This window comes from Polypterus senegalus, chromosome 11 (genome assembly GCF_016835505.1).
Source record: "Polypterus senegalus isolate Bchr_013 chromosome 11, ASM1683550v1, whole genome shotgun sequence".
Classification (NCBI taxonomy): domain Eukaryota; kingdom Metazoa; phylum Chordata; class Cladistia; order Polypteriformes; family Polypteridae; genus Polypterus; species Polypterus senegalus.
The window spans coordinates 111,691,058-111,718,510 of NC_053164.1; the positions used below are offsets into that span (position 1 = coordinate 111,691,058).

The following is a 27,453-nucleotide window of genomic DNA, read 5'->3' on the forward strand; positions in this document are numbered from 1 at the left end:
TTTGACATGGGCAAATTAATGGAAGTAATTACGAAGGAAACCAGTGATCATCACATGGCAAGAGTAGGTACACAAGTGAGTAGTCAACATGGGTTCAGCCAAGGGAGGTTGTGGAGGTTGGAATTCTATGATGAAGCATCAAAGTGATAAAATCAGTGAAATGGATATGATTTTCAAAAGGCATTTGTTAAGGTCCCACATAGATGGAGTACAGTGTGTAGTATGTTGATGGGTGCAAAATTGTTTAAAATGCAGGAAGCAAAGGTTTACACTGCAGGGTGACTTTCAGGATTAAGCAATGATAAATGTGGTATCCCCCAAGGGTTAGTGCTAGGGCCACTGATATTCTTAATATACACCATATAAATAATACAGATGGGTATACTATACAAGTGGTGTGAAAAACTATTTGCCCCCTTCCTGATTTCTTATTCTTTTGCATGTTTGTCACACAAAATGTTTCTGATCATCAAACACATTTAACCATTAGTCAAATATAACACAAGTAAACACAAAATGCAGTTTTTAAATGATGGCTTTTATTATTTAGGGAGAAAAAAAATCCAAACCTACATGGCCCTGTGTGAAAAAGTAATTGCCCCCTTGTTAATAAATAACCTAACTGTGGTGTATCACACCTGAGTTCAATTTCCGTAGCCACCCCCAGGCCTGATTACTGCCACACCTGTTTCAATCAAGAAATCACTTAAATAGGAACTGCCTGACACAGAGAAGTAGACCAAAAGCACCTCAAAAGCTAGACATCATGCCAAGATCCAAAGAAATTCAGGAACAAATGAGAACAGAAGTAATTGAGATCTATCAGTCTGGTAAAGGTTATAAAGCCATTTCTAAAGCTTTGGGACTCCAGCGAACCACAGTGAGAGCCATTATCCACAAATGGCAAAAACATGGAACAGTGGTGAACCTTCCCAGGAGTGGCTGGCCGACCAAAATTACCCCAAGAGCGCAGAGACGACTCATCCGAGAGGTCACAAAAGACCCCAGGACAATGTCTAAAGAACTGCAGGCCTCAATTGCCTCAATTAAGGTCAGTGTTCACGACTCCACCATAAGAAAGAGACTGGGCAAAAACGGCCTGCATGGCAGATTTCCAAGACGAAAACCACTGTTAAGCAAAAAGAACATTAGGGCTCGTCTCAATTTTGCTAAGAAACATCTCAATGATTGCCAAGACAAGAAAGTTGAACTTTTTGGAAGGCAAATGTCCCATTACATCTGGCGTAAAAGGAACACAGCATTTCAGAAAAAGAACATCATACCAACAGTAAAATATGGTGGTGGTAGTGTGATGGTCTGGGGTTGTTTTGCTGCTTCAGGACCTGGAAGGCTTGCTGTGATAGATGGAACCATGAATTCTACTTTCTACCAAAAAATCCTGAAGGAGAATGTCCGGCCATCTGATCGTCAACTCAAGCTGAAGCGATCTTGGGTGCTGCAACAGGACAATGACCCAAAACACACCAGCAAATCCACCTCTGAATGGCTGAAGAAAAACAAAATGAAGACTTTGGAGTGGCCTAGTCAAAGTCCTGACGAATCCAATTGAGATGCTATGGCATGACCTTAAAAAGACGGTTCAAGTTAGAAAACCCTCAAATAAAGCTGAATTACAACAATTCTGCAAAGATGAGTGGGCCAAAATTCCTCCAGAGCGCTGTAAAAGACTCATTGCAAGTTATCGCAAATGCTTGATTGCAGTTATTGCTGCTAAGGGTGGCCCAACCAGTTATTAGGTTCTAGGGGCAATTACTTTTTCACACAGGGCCATGTAGGTTTGGATTTTTTTTCTCCCTAAATAATAAAAACCATCATTTAAAAGCTGCATTTTGTGTTTACTTGTGTTATATTTGACTAATTGTTAAATGTGTTTGATGATCAGAAACATTGTGTGTGACAAACATGCAAAAGAATAAGAAATCAGGAAGGGGGCAAATAGTTTTTCACACCACTGTATAAGCAACCAGCTGGTTAAATCTGCAGATGATACCAACCTAAGTGAAATGGCAGATAATCTAGATTCAGCTGAATTACTACAAAGGTAATTAGAGTAGAATATAGGTATGGACAGATTTGAGACTAATAGTTTAATGTAAATAAAATCTAAGATACAACATTTAAGAAGTAGAAATGGTAGATTTGAATACACAAGTATTCAAGTTCTAAAACTTGAAAGCACCACTAATGGGATGGGCCTAGGACTCATAGTGGGCCTTCACGATCAACATCTAGACAGTGTTCAAAAGCAATTAAAAAGGCTAGCAGAATGTTAGGTTATATAACACAGTTTGTAGAGAACAAGTCAAAGGAGGGTATGCTTAAGCTTTCTAACACACTGGTGAGTCCTCTCCTCGACAACTGCATGCAATTTTGGTCTCCAGGCCACAAAAAAGACATAGCGGCTCTCTAGACAAGAGCAACTAATGACAAGTATGAATTATGAGTAAAAAATAAAGAGATGGAATCTTATCAGTTAAAGCAAACAAAGATTAAGAGGTGACATGATTGAAGGTGCTAAATCAATTAAAAGGAATTAGTGCAGTGGATTCAAGCTCTCTTTAATATGAACTCAACAAGAATGGAGACACAGTTGGAAATTTCTTAAGGGTAAATTTCTCATCAAATGTTAGCAAGTTTTTCTTCACAAAGAGAACCATAGACACATGGAATAAATTAACAAGTAGTGTGATGGAGAGCAGGACCTTAGGGACATTTGAAACATTCACTTGATGTTAGTTTGGAGAAATTAGGTCGGTATGAAAGGGAAAGCTTTTTTAATGTTATGGTATTTTCTTTGCTCTATTTCACTGAATTGGTCTGTAACAAATCACAATTTGAACATACTAAATTATCTCTAACATTTAAAGTTTTTACAATTTTTAAAAAAAGCTAAAACTAATGGACAAATATTTTGCCCTACTAAAATATGCAAGAGTATAATTTTCCAATTTTAAAAAGCTTCAAGATAAAAATTACACTTGCCCCAACACTGGATGCATCAATTTTGGCTTTACATTTTATAAAGATTATTGGACAATGTAGAAAGAAAGCAGAAGTGAATGGTAGGATATGGGAATCAAAACTAGTCCAAACAAATTTATTTTGTGTCTTCTTTGTTAAAGTAGTACTTAGTGAAACAACTAAATTATTAATAAAATATCTGTAATGTTTTTTTGAAAACTATAAAATACTGATTTTTTTTTAGACATGCAAACTGGTTAATTAATAATTTCTGTTACTTTAGTGGAGTTCATATGTAACATTAATTTTGACATTTCATATTCTAAAAAAAACAAGATGGAAGTCACAAAATTCAAGCATGAAAAAATAGTCTAATTTCTTTTCAAATTTGCAACACTTCTCAAACATGTATTACATGGGAGTCTAAACCAAAAGAAAATCTTAATTATAATAATAATAAACAATCCATGTAAATGTAAACATACTGTAAATTCAAAGATCATTAAAAATATTAAAAGAACTGAAAGACTGCTGGGCCTTTTGCCAATCCAAATGGCATAACTAGATCTCATAATGATCAGATGATGTATTAAATGCAGGTTTATACTCATCCCCTTTCCTAATTTTAATAAAGTTAAAGGCCATGTGAACACTGAGCTTGGTGAAAATGGTACAGTTAATGATTTGGCTTCATAAGGATGAAATATGAGTAAGTGCACAGCTGTTCTCAGTAGTGATTTTGTACAATCTTTATGATCAAAAAGGAATGAAAGAAACATTTATTTTTCCACAAAAAAGGAACCAGACTTACAGAACAATTAGATGTCGTAAGCAATTTATCAAAATCTCCTGAACGTTAATTCTCTACTATATTATATTTAATATTTAGTGAGTGTTGTGTTCCAGCAACACACAAATAGGAAAAGGGTGCGCTGGCCTCAAAATTAACAAAAGCCAGATCAGGGCTCCACTAAGTCTTGGTTTCAATTTCAATTCTTTATTGTCATTTGTACAAGTACCATGTACAATGAAATGCTTGCTTGCATGTGCCCCTGCAGACAGTGAACATAGACAAAAAAAACCCACACACAATAAATAAATTAATATAAATAAGTAAATAAATAAAACCAGAATCCTATGAATAGAGACAATGGCGGCAGAAGTATATGTGCAGGTAGCAGTGGAGGTGACAGAAGGTTACTGATTGTTCATGAGTCTGATTGCAGTTGGGTAGAAACTGTTCCTGAACCTGGATGTGCGTGTCTGAATGAACTTTAGTCACTTCCCAGATGGGAGGATGGTGAAAAGTGACAGTGCAGGGTGACTGGGGTCCCGCATGATATGGTTCACTTTCCTGAGACAGCGTAGTGTGGACGTCATGGATTGCAGGGAGCTGTGTGCCCGTGATCTGCTGTGCTGTGTTCACCACGCGCTGCAGAGCTCTGCAGTCCTGAACTGAGCAGTTGCTGTACCAGGATGTGATGCATCCTGTCAGGATGGATTCCACAGTACACCTGTAGAATCTGTACAGGGTTGTGGGGGACATCCAGGCTTTACTCAGTCTCCTGAGGAAGTAGAGGCATTGTTGGGCTTTCTTGACTACTGCCGCAGTGTGACTTGACCATTTAAGGTCATCAGTAAGGGTGACTCTGAGGAACCTAAAGCTGCTGACCTGCTCCACACTCTCACTTCCGATGTAGATGGGGCTGTGCTCTGTTGCCTGTTACTGAAATCCAGAATCATCTCCTTAGTTTTGCTTACATTGAGGGTGAGGTTGTTGTCCTGACACCATTCTGACAGGAGTCTGACCTCCTCCCTGTAGGCCGTCTCATCGTCCTCGCTGATCAGACCTATTACAGTGGTATCATCAGCAAACTTGAGGATGGTGTTAGAGCTGTACTTAGCTATGCAGTCATGGGTGTAGGGAGAGTAAAGCATGGGGCTCAGCACGCTGCCCTGCGGGGTGCCAGTGTTGATGGTGATCATGGAGGAGGTTTTTCCACCAATATGCACTTGCTGAGGTCTGTCGGTGAGGAAGTCCAGTACCCAGTTGCACAGTGAAGAGCCAAGCCACAAATCCAGGAGTTTAGCGATCAGCTGGGATGGAATGACGGTGTTAAATGCAGAGCTGTAGTCCACAAACAGCAGCCTTTGCATAACAGTTGTTGTTCTCCAGATGAGACAGGGTGGTGTGAAGTGTTATGGAGATGGCATCCTCAGTGGACCTGTTGCAACGGTAGGCAAACTGGAGGGGGCCCAGACTGTCAGGGATGATGTCCTTGATGTGTTCTAGCACCAGCCTCTCAAAGCACTTCATGGCTATGGGAGTAAATGCTACTGGGCAGTAATCAGTAGGGCAGTCTACTTTATTTTTCTTTGGGACAGGGATGATGGCTGTGTACTTGAAGCAGGTGGGGACAGATGAAAATCTCAGAGATGTGTTAAAAATATCCGTAAAGACAGTAGTTAGTTGGTTGCAACATGTTTTTAAAAAGCGGCCTGAAACTCTGTCTGGGCTGGGTGCTTTGCGGATGCTGAGTCGGGAAAAAGTCTTCCTCACGTCATCCTCGGAGAGCCTCAGGCTGGAGTCTTGCGGTGCTGCAGGGTGGTTGCATGGGCCTGCCCGTGTTAGCGAGGTCGAAGTGAGTGAAAAACACGTTCATTTCATCTGGGAGTGAAGTGGCGGTAGCTGTGTGTCCGGGGTTTGTAGTCTGTGATCAGCTGAATACCCTGTCACATCGTGTATTTAATGGATTTTCAGAGATCATACCTGCTCTTTTTGTATGCCTGTGTATCTTCAGAGTGAAACACACTGCTGCACTCATGGATCCGCTGGCGTACTTCAGCACACATCCAGGGCTTCTGGTTGGGAAATATGCGTGCAGACTTTGTGGGTACGCAGTCATCCACACATTTCCCGATGAAGCTTGCTGGGGCATACTCGTTCAGATTTTCAGAGGACTCTTTGAAAACATTCCAATCCACAAATTCAAAGCAGTTCAAAGCTAAGTTTCTCCTCCACTTCCAGGGTCCAACAGTGCACCTCTCGCAAGACCGACTCTGGGCGCTTCAACTGCTGCTTGTAAACAGGGAGGAGCAGCACAGAGCGGTGGTCTGACTGCCTGGGGTTTGGCCATAGGAGCAAGCGATACGCGGTTTTGTGTGCGGTGTAGCAGTGGTCCAACGTATTAGCACCCCTGGTGGGACAGGAGACTTGTTGGTAGTATTTGGGGTAAACAGACCTGAAGCTTTCTTCGTTAAAGTCCCCGGCGATGATAACCAGACCTTCAGGGTGTGTGTTTTCACAGTCCGTAATGAGCCTGTACATTTCCTTAAGTGTGGTGCTGGTGTTTGCTTGCGGGGGGATGTAAACAGCCGCCATGTGTACAGCTGTAAACTCTCTAGGCAGGTAAAGTGGCCGGCACTTGATGATCAGACACTCCAGGTCCGGTGAACAACTTTGTGAAATGACTTCCATATCCGTACACCATGCATTGTTGATGAGGAAGCATACCCCACCACCTCTCTTTTTCCCAAAGGAGACCAACAGATCAGCGCGGTGGATAGAGAAGCCATCTGGCTGGACAGCCAAATCCGGTGTGCAGGCAGTGAGCCATGTTTCTTTGAGACAGAAAACAGTCATACAGTTTTCATTGAAAACAAAGTCTACCACGGAGATCATCTAGTTTGTTGTCAAGAGATTGGGCATTGGTCAGGAAAATGCTAGGCGGTGGAAGTCGCAGTCCTCTGGGTTTTGTTCTCACTTGGATCCCGGCACACCGGCCATGTTTTCTCCTCAGTGTCCTCTGGACATGGTCGGGTGGGTCGCGTCCACCACCTTGGCCTCCAGTTATTGTTGTGAACAGCCCCTGGTCGATAACTTCAAAAGTAGCAACTTGTGACTTTGTTGCTCAGATGTTTACCAGTGTTGTACGGTCATAATTAATAAAACAGCGAACAGGCAGTACAAACAGCAACAATAACAAAAATACAGACACAAAAATGAAAAGTCTGCGAGGAGCAGCACACAACACATTGCCTCTCTCCGGCACCATGTTAACACTAAAGCAGGCCTCACTCTAGTCAGCCTCACTAAACCAGGCCTCACTCTAGTCAGCCTAGTGCCAAAGAGAAATGGCTGTCCTTGCCTGCCCAGGTTCAAAATAGGCCCAATCTTTTAAAGTTTAAATTAAGCAACATCTTTCCACTAGGGGAAAGGATAACTGAAAGTATCTGGTATAAAGGGCAAAAGCAAAGAAAAATAGTCTATTAAATAATCAAAAAAACAGCCAAGGCAGAAAAAAAGGCAACCCAATATAAACACAAACAGTCTCAAAAAACCAAAGATGAAATCCAAAAACAGAAGTTAAAACCCCAAAAACAAGAAATTTGAGCAATATTTAAAATTATTTCAACCAATCCTTGCTAAAGAAAAAACTAGCTGTTGGTTATCTAAATAAACAAGCACAAGCAAGTCCTAGCTCACCAATTTTGGCTGTTTTGGTGTTAATGAAGCACAACAGTCGGGCACAAAACATAGGCTGGACAGATGAGCTCCAGGCAATAACTTAATAGATGTGCCAGTTTCAAGGGTTCTACTTTGCTAAATATACCTGAGAAGTCTGTATACTGCTGAGGTAAACTGGTAACGGAACATCTATGTCATTTTTGTATATTCACATTAATCTTTCTCCATTAAATCGATCACTTTACCAGTTAAAACATGGACTGTGGAATTTTAACTAACAAGACAGGCATCTGTTACCTGAGGAATTTAAAATTTTGTCACGGTAATGAGAACTGTTTTCATGGAAAGTCTCAGAAACAATATAGGCCAGTTCACTAAATGTGTAGCAAAGCTATTAAATATATAAAAACACATACCAATGTGTTTGTGTTAAAGAGCAGTTAACAGGAGCACATACGTGGGAGAACATTAGTAATCCACCAGCATATTATACGGAACGAACAAAACCATTTAATCATGGAAGTTCACAAGATATTTTTAGTTTCAAAAAGCTTGTCATAAGGTACCTCATGACAGGCTAGGACCAAAATATTTATTGTGGGCAGAGTGTGCAGATGACTGAAAATTTAGTTTAAGCACAGGAAAAAAAAAACAAACTATTAAATCACACAAACATTTTCCAAATTGTTTAGTTTTTCTTCTCACCTTTGCTAGGTAACAGTGTCTTTCTTTAGAGGCAATAAATAGTTCATATGTATAATGAGGTGTATAATTGTACATTTGAATACAAAATCCCTAGCTTACGGTAATGTAGAGATAATTATTGTAAAAAAAAAAAAAAAATGTTGAACTATTAATTTTTTGAGAATATTCATTTTCATCATATGATATAACATTTTTATACAGTATGTGTTATTTGAAATGTGTCACATTTATTCTACATGGCTGCTGGCCAAATATTTTAGCAATTATTTTGAATAACGTCCATCAGTCAATTAGTTACAATATTACAAAGTAACTTCCATAACAAGAATCATCAGAATCAATATGGGAATAACCAACATAAGAAAGCATTGTATTCTAAAACCCACTTACAATTAAGTGCTGTTAGGAGAATCACTTATACAGTATTAAAATTTAAAAAATCTCTTTTAACTTTACTATCAAAAATGTCTATATATCTCGATGGCATTCCACTCTTGACAGTGGAAATTGTTCACCACATAATACACCAGCATGACCTACAAACTCTCACAAGCCTGCTGGTATCCCTCCTTTAGAGGAAGTATCATTATACAGTGCTTTAAAACCCTAGAATTTTTAAAGTTTTTGCATGAATATGTCTTAAAATGTCACCAGATCCTCATCTAAGACACAAAAAATGGATAAAGAGAACACACAAAAGGTTATTCATTTTCATTCATTTATTGTTTAAAAGGATCCGTCACTAAAGGTCAAAAAATGTATTTGAACCTATGTTTTCAGGAACTGGTGTGGCCCTCTTGAGCAGAAATGACTACTCAAACTTAACTGTGTTGTGAGTTGGACTTAAGACCATAGCAAAAAGGGGTTCAGGCCTCCAAAAAGTTACATGTTGGTTAATAACTTTTAGGCCTATCAGATTATACTGTTCAACTATAACAGTTACTGTTTAGCATTTAAAAGCTCCTGTATTAGACAGAGTTGTGACAGTTACTTAAGTGTTAAGGCTGACATCCAAATGTTTCTATAATTTTCTCCTAATAGACCTTTACATTTGTGATCATGGAACATTTGCTTAATTACGTCTTAAGTATCTCAGCAAAATTGTACACAGTGGCCACCCAGTGGGCAGACCATGAACAGTGTGGGCTTGGGAAACCCAATTAAATACCAAACTGTCCCAATGAGGAGGCTGCTACAAGAAGACCCTTAGAAAAGTTTCCCTAGATGCACAAAATAGTTTAATCACTGGCTGTATAAGTCCCTTACTGTCGCAGTGATGATTTGGTAATGTAATATGTACCCCATAGTTTCCCGTTTTTTTAATGTTGGTGCAGAGTAAGTGATGCAGTGAATTAGTATTTCTGGTGGGTTTTAAATTTTGATTTTAGAAGTATAAATAACAATTTGAACAACTTTAAAAGGTATTTTTTTTAAATTGCATAAAATTGCACAACTTTTTAAAAATTATTAGTAATGTTTCTGTGTTTAGGGTTGTAAGACCAAAAACAAAAAAAAAAAAAAAAAAAAGAGTTGGACTAGTGCTAATAAATGCAAAGACATTTTCTGTTTTGTAAGAATAAATAGTATACAGCCACATTAGTATCATGTTTTTCATTCCTTTCCTTATTAATTAATAAATTGTAAATTACACAGTTTAATTGATAAAAGAGCATTACTTTAAAAAAAAAGTCTCAAGGAAAGGACCAGTAAGGGGTGGTGCACTGGTTGCACTGCTGCCTCACAGTAAGGATAGCAGGGTTCACATCCTGGGTCCTCCTTGTGTGGAGTTTGTATGTTTCCCTCCCATATCCATGTTGGTTTCCTACAGTTGCTCTGACTTCTTCAAACAGTCTAAAATCACGCAGGGTAGGTGGACTGGTGGTGCTAAATTGGTTCTGTGAGGTGTGAGTGAGTGTTCACCTTGTGGCATGTTGGTGCCCTGTCCAAGGGTAGTTTCTGTTTGTGCCTGTTGCATACTGCTAGGCTCCAGGTGCTAGACATCCCTACTCTTAATAAGCACGTATAGAAAATGGACGGATGGACTAGTAAAGTACAGATCTTTTCATGTTAATGACCAAATTTGCGTTCTCTGTCTAATTTCCCACACTGGTCCAGTGATTTGGGGTCAATGTTGCCCAACGTGAAAATCCCAATTGGGCCAATATGTTTGCATACACTGGGTCTATACTGGCCAAATGTCAGTTTGTTTGCTGGGTTTGTAAGACAATTGTTAAAACTATTTACTGAATAAGACAACCTGTAATGGACATCAAAAGCAGGCTGCATGTTTGTATAAAATGATAAAAACCTAGCTCCTCCAATGTCACCAAGTCTTTCCACATTCAGACAATTGATCAGCTGATTGCAGTGTACAAAGAGCTATCAACCAAAAGCCGGTGTATGTTTATATCACAATACATAAAATACTATTAATTTTAAAAGACCTGTACCAAATGCCACTCTTATCTTTCAGCGTATGCTCTAAACATATATTTCAATTCCTCAAGCTTTGGATCAAGCTTTCAATATATTTTCAATTACTATGGCACAAAATGACACTATTTTAAATGCTTGTGTGTTTACATGTAGACTTTACAAGCTGCTTCTATACTGAATACTTGTATTTACTGGTACATATTGCATAACCTTCACTAAAATGTTGAATATTTTCTACATTCACTATAAAACATCCAAAAATGGTAAAATTCATACAAAAGTTAACGCTATTTCTAAATTAAAAATTAAAAAAATGTTACATTTTCTATATGTTGTGTCACAGATTGCTGGGGTCCTTACCCAGCCAAGATGCCTGGAAGGAACAGAAGGTGGCATTTATGTCCTCCAGACCATGAGGGGGCAACCGCCCTGGAAAAGGAGAGGACCACGGGAGAGGAGTAAAAAGGTTCTAACCTGTTGGGACCCATGGCCACCGCCAGGGGGCGCCTCAAGCCTTGTGGGACCCGGGAAACAGTTACTTCCGCCACACCCGGCAAGATGGCAGATGAGACTTCCAGGGACGCCCAGAGTGCTTCCGGTGCAAAGGGCAGCACTTCCGCCACACCAGGAAGTGCTGCCGGAAGGACGTCATTGGACACCTGGAGCACATCCGGGTGGGAATAAAAGGGGCCGCCTTCCTACATTCAGGGAGCTTGAGTTGGGAGTGGGAGCAGGATGAAGCTCTCATAAGGAGAGGAAAGGAGGCCATGGACACTGATGAAGCCCAGAGAAGAGGTGCTTGGTGCTGGGTGCACTGTGTTTTGATGTTTAATAAACGTGTCCATTTTATAAAGATGTGGTCTTCGACTGGTGGTGTGCGGGCAAGTCTCACAGTTGTAATCTTGTGCTTTATTGTAAATTTTGTCAAACTGAACTAGTTCTTTTATTGACATATTATTTGCAGTATATCAAATATTTATTCTCATTATAATAAGGCATTTCATGAAACAGTACCAGTGTGCAAGTCTTGTTCAAACATTTACATTTAACCATCTTAATTCTAGCTTTCTATGGAATGCGATTCTATGGCATGCTTTGCAGTAACATTGAGGAGGCCGGATACAAGGAATTTTTTAATTAATTTACAAGAGGAAACAGAAAAGGGCTTTCTGTGAAACTGCTTTTGACACACCAATAAAGCATTTTAATATACTATAAGAAGCAGCATGAGAGTACGGGCAAGTCAATCCACCATTACATAGGGAAAACCCTGACTTAAGAGTTGAAAGCCTGATGACAGCTACCAACATGTGGCCGTTAAGGCCCACTTTAATTTCAAGACATTTCAAAATAAAAGATTCTACCTGATAATTGGAATTCTCAAAAATGCCCTTTGAATTAACACTTTATATCTTGTGATGAAAGCCAGGAACATTTTCAAAATACTTTAGAAATCCTTCCCATTCATACATTCAGTTAGAGGCCAATTTATAGACACCATTTAACCTAACATGTACTTGTGAAAGAAGTGCATGTTATAATTATTATCATACAGTTTTTAAACATTTTGTAGGTAATCTGAAATATTTTACAATAGATAGCATATGAGCATTCTGTATAGAATGCTATGATCTATCTCTCCATCGGTTTTCCAGACTGCTTGTTTTATTTGCAGTATATACAGTACTTGAAGCACACCATGGCATCACATACTACAGCAATTTGTATCTGTCAACTGATATACTTTGCTTTTTCTGTACTAAGCAAGAGCCCCTATAAGAAGCTTATGTTAACACACTTAGAACAACCCATCATCTTTTAAATCTTTTGTAATGTTTTAAAAGAAGTGTGAATACGTACGAATCCTGTAAAGTGACTATATCTTTGTCAGCATTGCAGTAGAGCTTCTCCAAGTGCATTTGTGCAGCATAAGACACACTGACCCATTGGTATGTGTCATTCCGTCGAAGCTGCCAGTGGAAAGGGTAGGGAGTGTGATGTTGAATACAGTCAAAATTAAGGGTGCAGCATCCTAAAAGAAACTTGTCACAAATTTTAATGTTGTCCATTTGCTTTGTAAGAAAGGTGGCTTGATTAATCCATAAATCTTTTGGAATAGGCTCATAAAATGTTGAGGCCAAATCAGGTGTAGATGGAGGGAAATTGTTATTCTGTGGCTCCGGTACTGTATGAGAGTCGGATTTAGGAAGGATCATGACTGTACTTAAAGGAACTATGCAAATATCAATTTTATAAGGAGTCACTTTCCAAAGAACTTCAACCTGGGAGTTCTGCACTGAATCCCAAATAGGAAAACCAGTATTTGAATTAGGTGGCAACTGCAAAACCATATGTGTAGCGTTAATGAGAGTCACTCCAAAATGTCCAGCTGTACTTCCATTAGCCTGAAAATCGCATTTCCTTTTCTTCAGTGGAATGTCACACGAGTTTACTATTGGATCTGTTATTAGGTAGGATTTGTAGGAAGCAGTCACTGGATCTGCTGAATGAAGCATGGTTTTCCTGAATGTGAAAAAAAAAGTATTTAGATGTTAAGTTAGAAAATGTTATTATGGTCACTTAAGAGTTATGTAAACAAATGTAACAATATTAGCCACACTTTACCTAAGGAATAGATTATAAACTGGTTATTAACAGTCTAGAAATAAATAAAAGTAAATCATCATGAAAACAAATCATAAAACTATTGAAAAAGGGTACTGTCATTTGTCATTGTTTCATATCATGTTTGAAAGGCTGAAAATATTTTTAATACCATGTAGACTATACCATGCAGAGAAAAGCAGGGTGTACTGGTATAAAAATAAGCCATTTTAATGTTCAAAACTCACAATACTGAACTGTCCTCTAATTAATATGTAAAATAAGAAAATGGACTGAAAAAAATAACTCAAAATATGAATCTGGGGAGCCAACACTGATTAACCTGCCAGCAATAAGGACACATGAGTAAACAGCCAGCAATTAGAAAACCTGGACCTCTTAACGTTACTTGAATGGATTCTCCTTGCACTTTTTAACTCTATTTTAACACACTATGTGTATATTTTAAACAACTGCTATAGACCGATTACAAATTCTGCATCTTTACTGACTTGAACCTTGCATCTTTCAGATCATTATTTTAGAATCTTAAACAAATTGTTACATTTATTAGACCTGGGATAATTAGGATCAGAAGGGACAAACAGCCTGAAAAAGGAAAACACTGATTGATTATTCTTGTAATCACTGTTAATTCGCTGTAAAATTAGATCTTTAAGTTTGGGTGCATGCTGGTCAGGTCAGGAAGGAATAAAGACAGAGCAGAACAAAAGAGAGAACAGCAAGGAGGGCCAAGAAGGAGAAGAGCCCAAAGAAATAGACAATAACCTCCGCTCACTGAACACCAATCTAAAGCAACTCTGCACCCAGATTTTAAAAGACTCATCTTCCATTACCTTCATTTTCTGCATTTGTATTATCAATAAGATTTTTTTTCAAATACATTTCTTAACTTTTCAAGTCTCTTTTCAAATATATTTCCTACTTTTGCTACCACCAGTTATTCTCTTTTTTTTTTTATTAATTTTGCTTTATAATAACATTTAATCAACCAGGTGTGGGCGACTGCCATATTCCCACAGGCGTTAGCAGCTGAGAAGACGTGTCTTCAATACAAAGCAGTGTGGTGAGTGGGCGCCTGTTTTGGCGATTGGCACAGGTGTAGCTCAGGTCTGAAGACAACCATCTGGTCTGCTTGTGCAGAACTAGCAAATCTGTTTGTCTGAGGCAGCTATCCACGTGCAGGTAAGGCTGTACACATGAGGTGCTATAAAGTAGCTACCTAACACACATATGAACAATATATTTAGCAGTAACTATAGTGTAGTCCAACCAAAATAATGAACGCAGGAATCTTTATAATTACATTTTCAAAGTATAGTGATAAGTTGTGGGTGATTGCCATATTCCCACAAGGGTTTGCAGCTGAGAGAGGACACCTTAGGTAATAAAAGCAGTGTGGCGAACGGACCCCTGCTTTGGTGATTGGCGCTGACATAGCTTAACTGTTTGGTCTGTTTATGCTGAGCTAGTAGCTCTCTTTGCTTAAAGCAGCTCTCCACTTGCACATAAAACTGTACACATGGAGTGCTGTAAAGCAGCTATATTAAGGAAAATATCCATGATAATACAAAGAGCAAGATAATACAGTAAAAAAATCAACATTATTACTGTACATTACTCCAGTAGCTAAGTCAGCTAAGTAAGCAAGTCAGAAAGATGCTATATAAACAAAACAAACATGACCTATATATTTGAATCTCAGATTTGTATTTATTTGGTTATGTTCAATTACATATCAAGTAAATTAGCTATGAAATATTGTTATCTTACTTTTACATGCTCACAAAAACAATGACAGGTACTTTGAACATTAAATCAATTTATTTAACAAAACAAACTTTTCAGTAAAGTCATAAAAGTTAGCGGCTGATGCTCCAGTACTACACCATAATAAAACAAATTAATTCCACGTGTAAATGTTGCGAAATTTACATGTATTATCCTGTAAGGTGCATATCTCAACTAGAAGGCATATGACTGACAAGATTACAAAAATTTCAACATCCAGGTTTAGGGCCTACATTTGTCCACATCTGAAAATGCATACATGTTACTTTCCAGAGATGTTTAGGTTTTTTTATGAGATGGGCAAAGTGTAAATATTTCATGCTGGCAAAAGTGATACTTTTGTAAATGCTTTGGGCAAACAGTTTGTTATATGATCCCCCAAGCCATACCCACCCCACCAACCAGTAAATAAATCTCCCTTACAATTATAGGAAAGGTTTATACAAGCTGTGTGAGGGGTGGAATGGTAGATCTGAAAAAGGCATTGTCAATTAGAATGAAACGCTAAGCAGATTTGGACAAAACTTTGATGGGAATAATCATATGGTTGTCCAGAGTTTCACTGACCGAAATGAAGATGAACATGGGGTTTAGACAGTGGACTGGCTGAGAAGATTTAAGAATGAGCACAAAAAAAAAACAGAGAATCGCTTGGTAAAAAGGTGCACTATAACAAAAAATAGGGCAAACATCCAAGATGGTGTAAGAACTTGATACATCCAAATTCAGAGTGGCACAATCTACAGTATGGTTAAGTAAAATTTATTTTTATTTACTTGTGTTTTTGTATACATTTTGCATGATTGCTTTTATGTTTTAAGTGCACCACATTTGACATCATCATCATTACACTTGTCCTAGAAACAATATCAGTTATTAGAGAATAGTGGCATGTTAGAGGAGTTTGGCATCTATCTTGCTAACAAATAAACTAAATGTTAAAATCTATTTCTGTAACATAAAAGAATTTTACATAATGCAATGGTACTCCAGCCACTGTAAAAAAAACTCACACTGTTCCATTCCATCCAACCTAGTGTGGTGCTCAGGTGACACCCATTGTACAGCTGCACTCAGGTCCTAATTGGGGATTCTAAGGTGGTTTATTGTGTGGTGGGTGCAGCAACGCAATGTATCAGCGTATGCAACCAATGTATACAATCATTCTGAATCCCTCTTCAAAATCTGTCTAACTGAGGACAAACAAAACAAACTGAAGAGAGGTCTCCCACCTAAGTAAGTTCAGGGACATGGAGAACAGGTAGCTGGGGTGCTGCTCCCAAATCTGGCAAATCCAGACAATGGTCATTAAGTTATTTGTGTATTTGTGTTTGGAATACCCTTTAAGATAGGCGATGTACAGGAGTCTCAGATTCTCATACAACTCAGAATTTTATAATATACCAATAGCAGGATTTTCCTTTCACATGTCAACGTTTCCAATAGCAAGATTTTATTAGACCTTGATACTGCCCATTACTTCATTTCTACATATTTACTGTATGTGAAAAAATATGGTCACATATTTTGGGCCTGCACCAAATTAACATCATTCTGGACCAAATTCTTTGAGTGCCTTTCAGACAGCCTTGGTGTCACAATCCCTCCTAACCCAGTAACAGCTGTGCTTGGTGTTCTTCCAGATGGGCTTAAAGAGGAGAAGGACAAACAAACAGTGATTGCCTTTACTACAATATTGGCAAGTAGACTTATCTTGCTAAACTGGAAGAATCCTAACTCTCCTCTTTTAAGTCAGTGGGTAACTGATGTTATATACTATTTGAAACTGGAAAAAATCTAATTCTCACTTAGAGGATCTGTGCAGAAATTTTTCAAAACCTGGCAGGATCTGATCAATAACATTTTAGAATAAGCTTTTAAAGCACTGAGGAAGCAGATTCTCTCCACATTTCTCCATTTATCTTTATTCACTTATTAATTCATCTATTTACTTATTTTTAGGTGGCATGGTGGCGCAGTGGGTAGCGCTGCTGCCTTGCAGTTAAGAGACCCGGGTTTTCTCCTCCATTTATCCGGTTTCCTCCCACAGTCCAAAGACATGCAGGTTAGGTGCATTGGCAATTCTAAATTGTCCCTAGTGTGTACTTGGTGTGTGGGTGTGTGTGTGCGTGCCCTGCAGTGGGCTGGCGCCCTGCCTGGGGTTTGTTTCCTGCCTTGTGCCCTGTGTTGGCTGGGATTGGCTCCAGTAGACCCCTGTGACCCTGTAGTTGGGATATAGCGGGTTGGATAATGGATGGATGGATACTTATTTTTACTAGTTTTAAGTTTTATTCTGCTGCCCATGCTCTCTTTCTCAGGGGTAGGGCTTGATTTTTTTTCAATCCTATTTTTGTAAAATTGATCTATTTGTATGGAATGTTGTGGGATTTCAATAAAATTCTAAAAAAAAGAAAAAAATACAGGGTTCTGAATCTTAACATATTTTAATATAATTATGGCTTTATCCAAATTGCCAACAGGCACAAGAAGCTAAGGTATACAAGTTTTACCACAATAACTTGAGCCAGATAAGTATCCTGACATTCTGAGTACTAGAATCAGGATGAAATTGAAATCCACACATAAATATGCATCCCAGTTCTTACTCAGTGATTGGTTTCAATGTGTGTTTTACTATTCATTCCACTGAGAACAAAACTGGATATGTTTTGGGTATGTCATTAAAAAAATACAAATCAATTTCAATTAAAACTGGTACAAATGTAGCCTTCAGAAGCACCATCTTTTTCCAAATGAATGTTTAAATGACATTGGCTGTTATATATACTTCAGGATTGTATTATTATAGGGTAGCATAGTGGCTCAGTAGACAGTGCTTCTGCTTCAAAAATCCAGGGCAATATTTTCAAATCCTGGTCGAGTACATACATTCTACCCCTACCTTTGTGTCTCCAGGCATTCCATGTCTACTTACACAACTCAAATCCGTTTATCAGTTCAACTGCAAACTCAGTATGAGTGCATATATCTGTAAATATCGGAGCGTACCCTGCAATAGACTGGCAACTCACTTTGTGCTGTTTTCCGACTTGTAGCCAATGCTGCCAAAACAATGCTCTGGGCCTTGCAACCCTGGCTGGGTTAAATAAAAGCAACCAAAAACACGACTATATCATATAGCTTTTCTTTAAAGTACAATGAAGTCTACCTCTACATTTACACATTCATGTCCACTTTTTTGTGTTGGGATGCCCATCCATCATACACTCATCTATATAAGGCTAATTTATAGTCACCAATTGCACTACTATACATATTTGGGATGGGGGGGGGGAAATCTGAGCACTCTGAGACACAAAGAGAATGTGCAGGTATAGACAATACTCAGAGTGGATCTGAACCCGGTACTCAACAGCTACTGTATGAGGCAGCAATGCTAGCTACAGTACCTATGTGCATTTAATTCACTCCTTACAACATAAGAAAATATTTAATATAATAAGAAATAATTTAATTTCCTATATCTGTATTAAAAGATTATATCAATGTTCCAGTGAAATTTACATTTCAATAGCATTAAAAATTTGCCACTGGCAGCTAAAAGTCACTGAAGCAATATAGAATAGGTGGGAAAAATGTATATACTTGTACCAGAGCTTTTAAAGCACTTATCTTTCTTAAACAAAAGAAAAACTGTTTTGTTTGGACAGCTATACTTACAGGGTGTTGGGTACTTCAAAAGGAATGACAAGATAAATAATTATTCAAGTTTATAAGATAAGCAGTCCATTTTATTTATTAGCTCTGTGCACAGATTATTTCAGCCAGTCATGCTTTTTAAAGCCAAAGTCAGCCTGTAATGACAAGACCATAAAAACAGTTATTACAAACATATGTTATTAATATTTTAAGTTTTAACATTTTAACAAAAAAAAAAAAAAATTGGATCCATTTTAGATAAGTTAGCTATATGAATTAACATAGGGAAAGACAAAAGCACCAGAGCGAGTAAATGATGCAAAACTTAATGTTCATATAGGGATTGTGTATAGGTTATGTCTTATGATATATAAAATAATAAAATAATATGCACGCTTAAGTTACAGGTTGTGGTGGCTCATATTCTAGATTTGTGCAGGTATATTGAATCGTGTATCTTTTGTTTCAGAATATATTTATCTTAGTTTTGCCTTTCTGTGGGTTTTGTTGCTGGGCAACAGCCAGTGGTGTACTGACTTCCGTTTTCTGATAAGCAAGTAAAATAGAAGTGAAGTGGCAGAAAGAGATGCTTTGACTTGTCTTCAGTTCTTTAATTCCCTCATTTAACTTTATTTTCTTACTTGCTGGTGTTCAGACCTTAGCTTTGTTTTTTACTTTCTTTGTAGATTCTATTATATCCAATGTAAATGTACAAGTTGTATTTTTTCACTTATTAGTGCTTTGGTTTACCAATCCAGTTAATTTTATGCCTTTAGCATGGGATAAACCCTAAACAGGATGCTAGTCTATTACAAGGTGTAATCTGAAACATGTACAATACATAATAAATGTAGAATCCATTTGTACTATGATATAAATAATTTTGTTTCACTGACATTTTCCTTTAAATCTGACAGGTACCTGTATTCAGGAGTATAGCAAATGTTATCAAATAATATGTTATATGTTAATATATTTGAACAAGATAACATTTCTTACTACAACATTTAACTGTAAGTGCAAAAGTTCGCTGACAGCACTGCTATCGTGGGCTGCATCAGGAGTGGGCAGAACGAGGAGTAAAGGAACCTAACCAAGGACTTTGTTAAATGGTGTGACTCAAACCACCTACAACTGAACACCAGCAAAACCAAGGAGCTGGTGGTGGATTTTAGGACCCCATGATCATCAGAGGTGACTGTGTGCAGAGGGTGCAGACCTATAAATACCTGGGAGTGCAGCTGGATGATAAATTGGACTGGACTGCCAATACTGATGCTCTGTGCAAGAGAGGACAGGGCCGACTATACTTCCTTAGAAGACTGGCGTTCTTCAACATCTGCAATAAGATGCTGCAGGTGTTCTTCCAGACGGTTGTGGCGAGTGCCCTCTTCTACGCGGTGGTGTGCTGGGGAGGCAGCATAAATAAGGAGGACGCCTCACGCCTGGACAAACTGGTGAGGAAGGCAGGCTCTATTGTTGGCACAGAGTTGGACAGTTTGACATCCGTGGCAGAATGATGGGCACTGAGCAGGCTCCTGTCAATCATGGAGAATCCACTGCAGCCACTGAACAGGATCATCTCCAGACAGAGGAGCAGCTTCAGCAACAAATTGCTGTCATTGTCCTGAATTACTGACAGACTGTGGAGATCGTTCCTCCCCCACACTATGTGATTCTTCATTTCCACCCGGGTGGGTAAACGTTAACATTATACAAAGTTATTGTCTGTTATACCTGCATTGTTATCACTCTTTAATTTAATATTGTTTTTTATCAGTATGCTGCTGCTGGAGTATGTGAATTTCCCCTTGAGATTAATAAAGTATCTATCTATTATCAACACTTAAACAGTATGCATAAACAGTATAATTTGAACATACCATCAGAGGGAACCCCAGTCCTGAGAAATGTGGAAAAATACCATAAAACTGTGATATTTAAATAACCAAAAGTAAAAGAAACATGTTACTTGCAACTCCCAACTGTAGTTTTGTTGTTTCTCCCTTCAGTGACTATTTCCTGTTTGAATTAATTTCTAGGTCTGTTGATCTATGTTATTCAAATTTCTCAATTATATTATGTGTGAATTGTATGTTTTGGTCACAATATCTGATGTGACAATTACATGTTAGTCACGGATTAGGATTTGGTTACATCTATCTTTTTAAAAAAAAAAAACTTTAAAAAGTAAAAAGAACTTAACTTCACTCTTTGTTAAAAACATCTGCCTACAGTCTTTTTGATTTCCCTTTGTTCCATCAAGTTTGGGAGCTTGCGCTGATTACAGTGTACTAACACGCCCACCACACAACTTACTATCCAGATTGGGAAATGAGTGCAGCTGTGCAATGTTTGACACATCAGTGGCTGGACTGCCAATCCTGCCACTAACCGCCAAGTTTCCTCTGCACTTCGGAATACCTGCATGCAGGGCTAGATGCAGTTAACGTTATACCCAGTTAGAGGTTAAGGGCCTTGCTCTAGGGCCCAACAGATTAGAGTCACATCTGCCGTTTCCAGGATTCGAACCAGCAACCTTTCAATTGCTGGCGCAGATCCCTAGCTTCAGAGCCACCACTTCTCCCTCATCAATTGTTCCATCAATTCCACTTAGATTTACTGTACTGTCTCAGACTAAACGGGACTAAAGTTGAGTCCATGAGAACTAAAACAGTGTGAAAAATTGGAAGAAAATGAAAAATCTTATCGAAATCTAGACAGTGTAGGTGGCACACAGGATGGACTGGCATTTCAAGAAGGAGTCGGGAAGAAACCTTACCCGGTCAGGACGCCCCGAGTGGACAGAAAGGCATCCCAGCTGAGAGAAGGAAGGATGCCGCACCCAGACAAGGTTTTCCTAATGAATGTATGGACAGACATCCCAGTCAGAAAAGAAGATGGTACCTTACCCAGGCAGGAAGCCCCAAACAAACGGACAGGTGTCTTGATCAGACATGTGCATGGCACCTTCCCTGGTTGGGAAAAAGAGGAGGACAGGGAAGGACTGTCACTGGGGGGAGCGTTTATTCTCCCAAGTCACTAGATGGCAGCGGCCCTCGATATCAGTGCCCATTTGGGAAACAGCAGGGAATGCTGGGAGTTGCAGTCTAGCAGCACAGCCCTGCTGGGGTCAGTGGATGCCACAAGAGGGCACTGCAGGGATAGGTGCTCCCTATTATGTGGAACTTTCATGTAACCTGGAACTGCTTCCGAAATGGGCAACAGCCGTGGCACCGGAGGTACTCCTGGATTGTCAATAAAGGGGACCGCACTCCCTTGTCCAGGGGAGTCGGAGTTGGGAGTAGAGGTGAGGTATTTGAAGGAGAAATAACTTGTACTTAGTGCTTTTTGTGAGATAACTATAAAAATGGGCACCCATTTATTTGAACCCAGGACTGTCATGGTGTGTTCATTTTGGGTTTTGGGGCTCTCTGCTGCCCCCAAGCTTTCACAACAGATACTATGAGCAAAGGGTAAATATTTCACATTGTATAAACCTCCTCTTCCTGCTCATTGCTTGGGCAAGCTTTGATGTTACCAGCATTCATTGATCGGGTAATTTAAAGACACACCATGTAAGCTTGTAGACAAAGTTATGTTTTACAGATGAGGGACACTTTGTGTAATTAAAGGGACCAAAGTGTGATAGTGTTGTTCTCCCTGAGATGTATACAAGCATGACCTGTTGATTTAGGATGAACTATAAAAGACCCCTTGTAACATCTGCAAAATGAGATTAAGGTTCTTGTAATGTTCGAGTTCTGGTGCACCTCTTTTTATTATCTCTCTATTATAATAAAAAAAAATCCTGGGACGAGACAAGACTTTTTAGCCTGGGACGAGACGTGACTTTTTCAGAGAGATACTTTCACGTCTCATGAGACGAGACTTTGTGCCAAGAGATTTAACCACTCACAGGGCCGGAAATAAAAGACAAAGAGTAGATGACAAAGTAGAATGTCGTAAAGAATTCAGAAACGCTGGTGTGATACACATGCAGAGCAGGTTAGAGATAATGAAAGTACTTAAATTCGAAAGTCTCAAAAAATTATAGTAAAGATCACATTGGCGCAAACAAGCAGAATTAATTACTCTGTGAAATAACGGAACAGGAAAACAGATTGAATATATAAACATAGGTGATATGACATAAGTATGCTCGGATTTAACTTTCAGTCAGAGACTTGTAGATCATCTAATTCATGCTGCCATCAGGGAAAGTAATGTTTCCTCCCAACGATGAGGCGTATCCGCGAGAAATAAAAGATTTGTTATTTGATGAAAGTTGCTGGCATGTCGCAGGCAGGGGAGTTGGTGGGCGAAGCCCCCTAATCTATATAAATAAAATCATAACACCCTCTGTCCGTCTTTTGAACTTTTCAGGTTCATTGGATACTATTTATCTGTTCTGCACTCTAAGGACCTCATTTCAACCCTAAGATTACATCTTGTCTGTTTATTTGTTCACTCCATTTTCATTTTGTTAAACCCATTTTCATGATATTTTGCATGTAGGCTGTCATTGCTCCAACTTAAGCTCAAGGCTTTATGGAATTTCAAAAATGTAATCGCGGATGGGGTTTATAAGGAGGGGGGCACAAAATATGTCACTCGAAAATGGCTCAGTTAAACTTTAGCAGATTTTGCATGCGTATTGCAGCTGCTACAACTTGCAATCTACACTTTAATGCTTTTTAATAAAAGGTCCACTAAGAACTGAGGTTGTAAAAGCATGAGGGACGCAAAACCAAAACCGTGATATCACACCAGACATTGGTAATGAATTTGGCATATTGTTTAGGTTTGATCCCACTTACAGTGAAGGATACACTCCATGCCATTGATTCCATAAAAACAACTATTGGGGGGGAACAATATAAAAATTGTGCACCACTGTCTACTTTCACAAAATGATGTATGTACATTACGGTGCACAACATTTAAAATTACAGGCTTCATCGAGTTTCACTGGGGAGTCGTAATGAGAGGCCCAACACCACAATACCCATGCATTAGTACTAAACAGATGAGTGGATGTTTAGGCAGCTTTGCTTGTTTATTATAGTTAACCCAACTTAACATTGAGTGTATATGGAATGTCAAAAGTTTCATCATGAAGAGGAACAACAAAAAAAGTAGTTTTGCCCAGCTGTGTCAATGATATTAATAAGCCATCCAGTTTATTAATGCGGGATTAAACATATGTTTGTGTGTGAACAGCAGAAAGTACAAAGAGGAGGCGTTCATGGTTCCAAGGGGTTGCAGCAATCATGGAATCCAATCATGCACAGAAAAAAATAATTACAAAAAATTTTTTCAACTAATGAGAGAAAACAAACTGATAGAGAAGAAAGGAGATGACGGATGGCAGGCTTACAATTCAGGCAGCGCTGACAAAAGGGGTCAATACATAAAAAGCACATCAGTATATGCTTTCTAACTTTAATCCATTATGCACATATATTTGGGCAATGCCAGGTATATTATCTAGTTTTTAATAAAAGGTATGACAGCTTTCTCTCATGTTAACCAAGAGTAAAGTTTGTTTCTTGCACAATATTATCTGGTAAAAAAAAAAAAATGAAAAATAATCTTTGAAAGAAACCTTTGGCAGCTATGAGCACCTCCTCAATAGCTGCTAAATCAAACATCATGCAACCTTCATTAAACTGACTTACAGATGACACCCCGGTGACATTATCCAAATAGGCAGGCAGTGTAGTATAGCAGTTAAGGCTTTGGACTCCCCACACTGAGGTTGTGGGTTCAAATCCTGCCACTGGCACTGCGTGACCATGAACAAGTCACTTCACCTGCCTGTTCTCCATGTGGAAAACCAAAAGAAATGTAACCAATTGTGTGTCACATGTGGCAAGTCACCTTGGATAAAGGTGTCAGCCAAAGAATCGTTATCTTGGCGTGCCCACTACCAACAAAAATACAGCTCTGTAACACACTACATTACATGGAATAAAGTACAACACAGCAAACAATTTTATTTTGAAACTACACCAGTGTGAACGTTACATTCTGCATTTCCAGAATGTGGCAGAAAACCATTTACAAAAGCCTTTTTACTGAAACTTTATGACAATGTTGGCTAGGCTGACTTAAGAGCTTATATATAACGAAAATGGAAAATCTTTTATTTTTATGTAAATATCAAATATTTTTGCAATACAACAACTCTGTTCCAAGATCTGCATTTAAACAGAGGAGTTACTGATAAGCTTCTAAAAAGAGTGTTGCCATTTCATTTTCATGTGCACGCTGGCTGGAAAAACTGAAGGTAAAATGAGGAATGAAAATGAATGTTTTTATAATTAGTTTAATGAGTGGGGTTGGATAGAGAAGCACATTTACCGATCGAAACAAAAGTTCAATAAAAAGGTTATGAATATTGTGTGAAATACAAACTAAAAATACACTGCCTTAATAGTTTATCTTAATTAAAAACATTAAAAGGAGTTGTACAATTACTTGGTATGCATTATACAGTACTTGTCTGCTTACTGTTTCACCAGTATGTATTGTTTTTGCGATTTTACTCCATAATCGTTTATTGCTCCGTCAGTTGCTATGAATTTGATCATCAAGCTATCTCGGTATATGATGCGTGTCTCGTGTGTACTTAAGCGAACAACTTTAAGTTCACTCGAAATGAGAAACCAGCCAAGCAGGTTTTCATTTGGTTTTCAAATTGTGAGAAAATTAGGCGACAAACATTTGGGAAGGGCTGGCCCAAATTAAACTCAGGTTGCTCTCAACAGCCCAGGCGTCCTCCTTTAAAATGTCAACTTTAAAGAAGTACGCAAACCGGAAGAACTGCCTGTTTACCCGTTACTAATCCTGTTTAGCCCAAATGCAGTCTGCTGGGTAGTCGAAGCCTAGCCAGACAGTTGATAAATAAAAAGAGTTAGTGACGCCATTAAAAGACATTAATCAAACTCCGGGTAAAATTTTATTTGCGTTTCTCGATTCCTGTCAAGCAACATTCTGCTTCTCCAACTCGTGTGCGCGAAGGGTCACTCGATGTAAATCATAAACGAGACGCGCTCCGCCATAATCCAAGCAGATTCAGGGCATTAAAATGTGCACGAAAACGAGAAGCCCCGCGAGTCTCCCCCAGCACGTACCTCTGCTTTTCTGTGCTCCCTTCAGCTTTTCTCTTCCTTTGCCCCAAACTGCGCTGCTCTTTTTGTTTTGTTCTTTTTTTTTATTATTTTAACTTTCGCTTTCACTCTTTCACTCTGCAGCGATCAGTGACTGGCCAATCGGACGATAATCACATAAAATCAGTGAGCCAGTGAAAGCAGCCACCCACGTGCCTCCACGGGGAATCACGCCGTGCGCTTGGCAGAATTCCTCCAATACCAGCTGGTAATCGCTCGTCACTCCTGAACACGAACTTCACCGATTTCAAGTGATAATGGTCAACACTGGGGCAGGAACTTCCTCTTTTAACAGTCAGCGCTAAAATGCAAAGTCCCAAGCAACCAGCTGATTAACATCTGCAGATCATGTTGCGACTGCAGATCTGTATTTAGTACTTCGACTGACCAAGGCAACAGCAGACTCTTCTTCTACAGCATTTAGGTAAAGGTTGCTCACGTACCCATGGGAATGGCCGCATTTGCACCGCTCACGCCGCGTCCGTTTCACATTTGGATATGGCTATGTCTACAAACATCTAGGGCACTGAGCAATAGCTACATCAGGATTAGTGCCAGGGGAATAGCCAGGTCTCCAAAGTAAGTATACTGATTTGTAATCCCAAAAATGCTAGAAATTGGCCTGCATAGTGCCATCGGTCATTGTTCAAACTGGTAAGCAGTCATTGTTATTTGTTCTTTTCAGCCATGGTCAATGGCTGAATCTGTCCAGTAGGATTGAGGCAGGGCCAGCGCCACCATTAAGGTGAATTAGGCATTCCCCTAGTGCACATATCATAAGGGGGGAAAAAACAAGCCACACGAACCTTAAGTTCAGGGTTTGTAGTACGGGTAGGCCAGTCTAAAACAAACAACAAGAAGGAGATGGCGTCCACTTTCTGAACAAGACCCCTAGGTGGCACTCCCGCTTGGTTGCAGTGGTGTCTCAGGTTCCCACAGGGTTCAATGAGAGTTGGATTTTAGGCGGAGCTCTGTTGGGTTCTGTGGATACCACCAGGGGGTGCTGCAGGGACTGGTAAGCATTCATTGTTATTTGTTCTTTTCAGCCATGGTCAATGACTGGATCTGACCAGTAGGATTCAAGCAGGGCCAGCGCCACCATTAAGGTGAATTAGGCATTCCCCTAGTGCACATATCATAAGGGGGAAAAAACAAGCCACACAGGTTAGCTACCAAACAGTCGGTTGACACAAAATATCCTAGCACTGGCATTGGATTCAGGTATTAACTATTTTGGTGGAGACCCAGAACCTTTACCTGGCTGGGACGCCCATATGTTGGAAGGACCGAGGAGAGAACTTGCATGGGGCATTACCAACTCGGAGCACTAGGTAGGGTTCTTGTTCAGAAAGCAGGCATCAAAAACAGCACTTGTTTTTAAGATTAGGCACCCCTACACTATTTTTTTAAGATTAGGCACCTACTCTAAATTTTTAAGATTAGGGACCCTGGTGTACCTGGCCTTATCCCCACGAACCTTAAGTTCAGGGTATGTAGTACGGGTAGGCCAGTCTAAAACAAACAACAAGAAGGAGACGGCGTCCACTTTCTGAACAAGACCCCTAGGTGGCACTCCCGCTTGGTTGCAGTGGTGTCTCGGGTTCCTACAGG

At 39.2% G+C, this 27,453-nt stretch overlaps 1 protein-coding gene across 4 annotated transcripts in view; it reads right to left on the reverse strand.

Annotated features, from left to right (window-relative positions):
• LOC120539435 (protein mono-ADP-ribosyltransferase TIPARP-like) overlaps positions 1 to 26,230 on the reverse strand; it is a 48,093-nt gene extending 21,863 nt beyond the window's left edge. Inside the window, exons 1-3 of one of the 4 annotated variants that reach the window (XM_039769486.1) lie at positions 25,807 to 26,230; positions 18,689 to 18,822; positions 12,452 to 13,114 (exon numbers count right to left, since the gene is read on the reverse strand). In XM_039769486.1, coding sequence (XP_039625420.1) covers positions 12,452 to 13,107 — 656 coding nt within the window. In that variant the 5' untranslated portion in view covers positions 13,108 to 13,114; positions 18,689 to 18,822; positions 25,807 to 26,230. The remainder of the gene's footprint in view (positions 1 to 12,451; positions 13,115 to 18,688; positions 18,823 to 25,806) is intronic. The other 3 variants (XM_039769484.1, XM_039769485.1, XM_039769487.1) reach the window with 3 other exon arrangements.
• Positions 26,231 to 27,453: the final 1,223 nt, after the last annotated feature.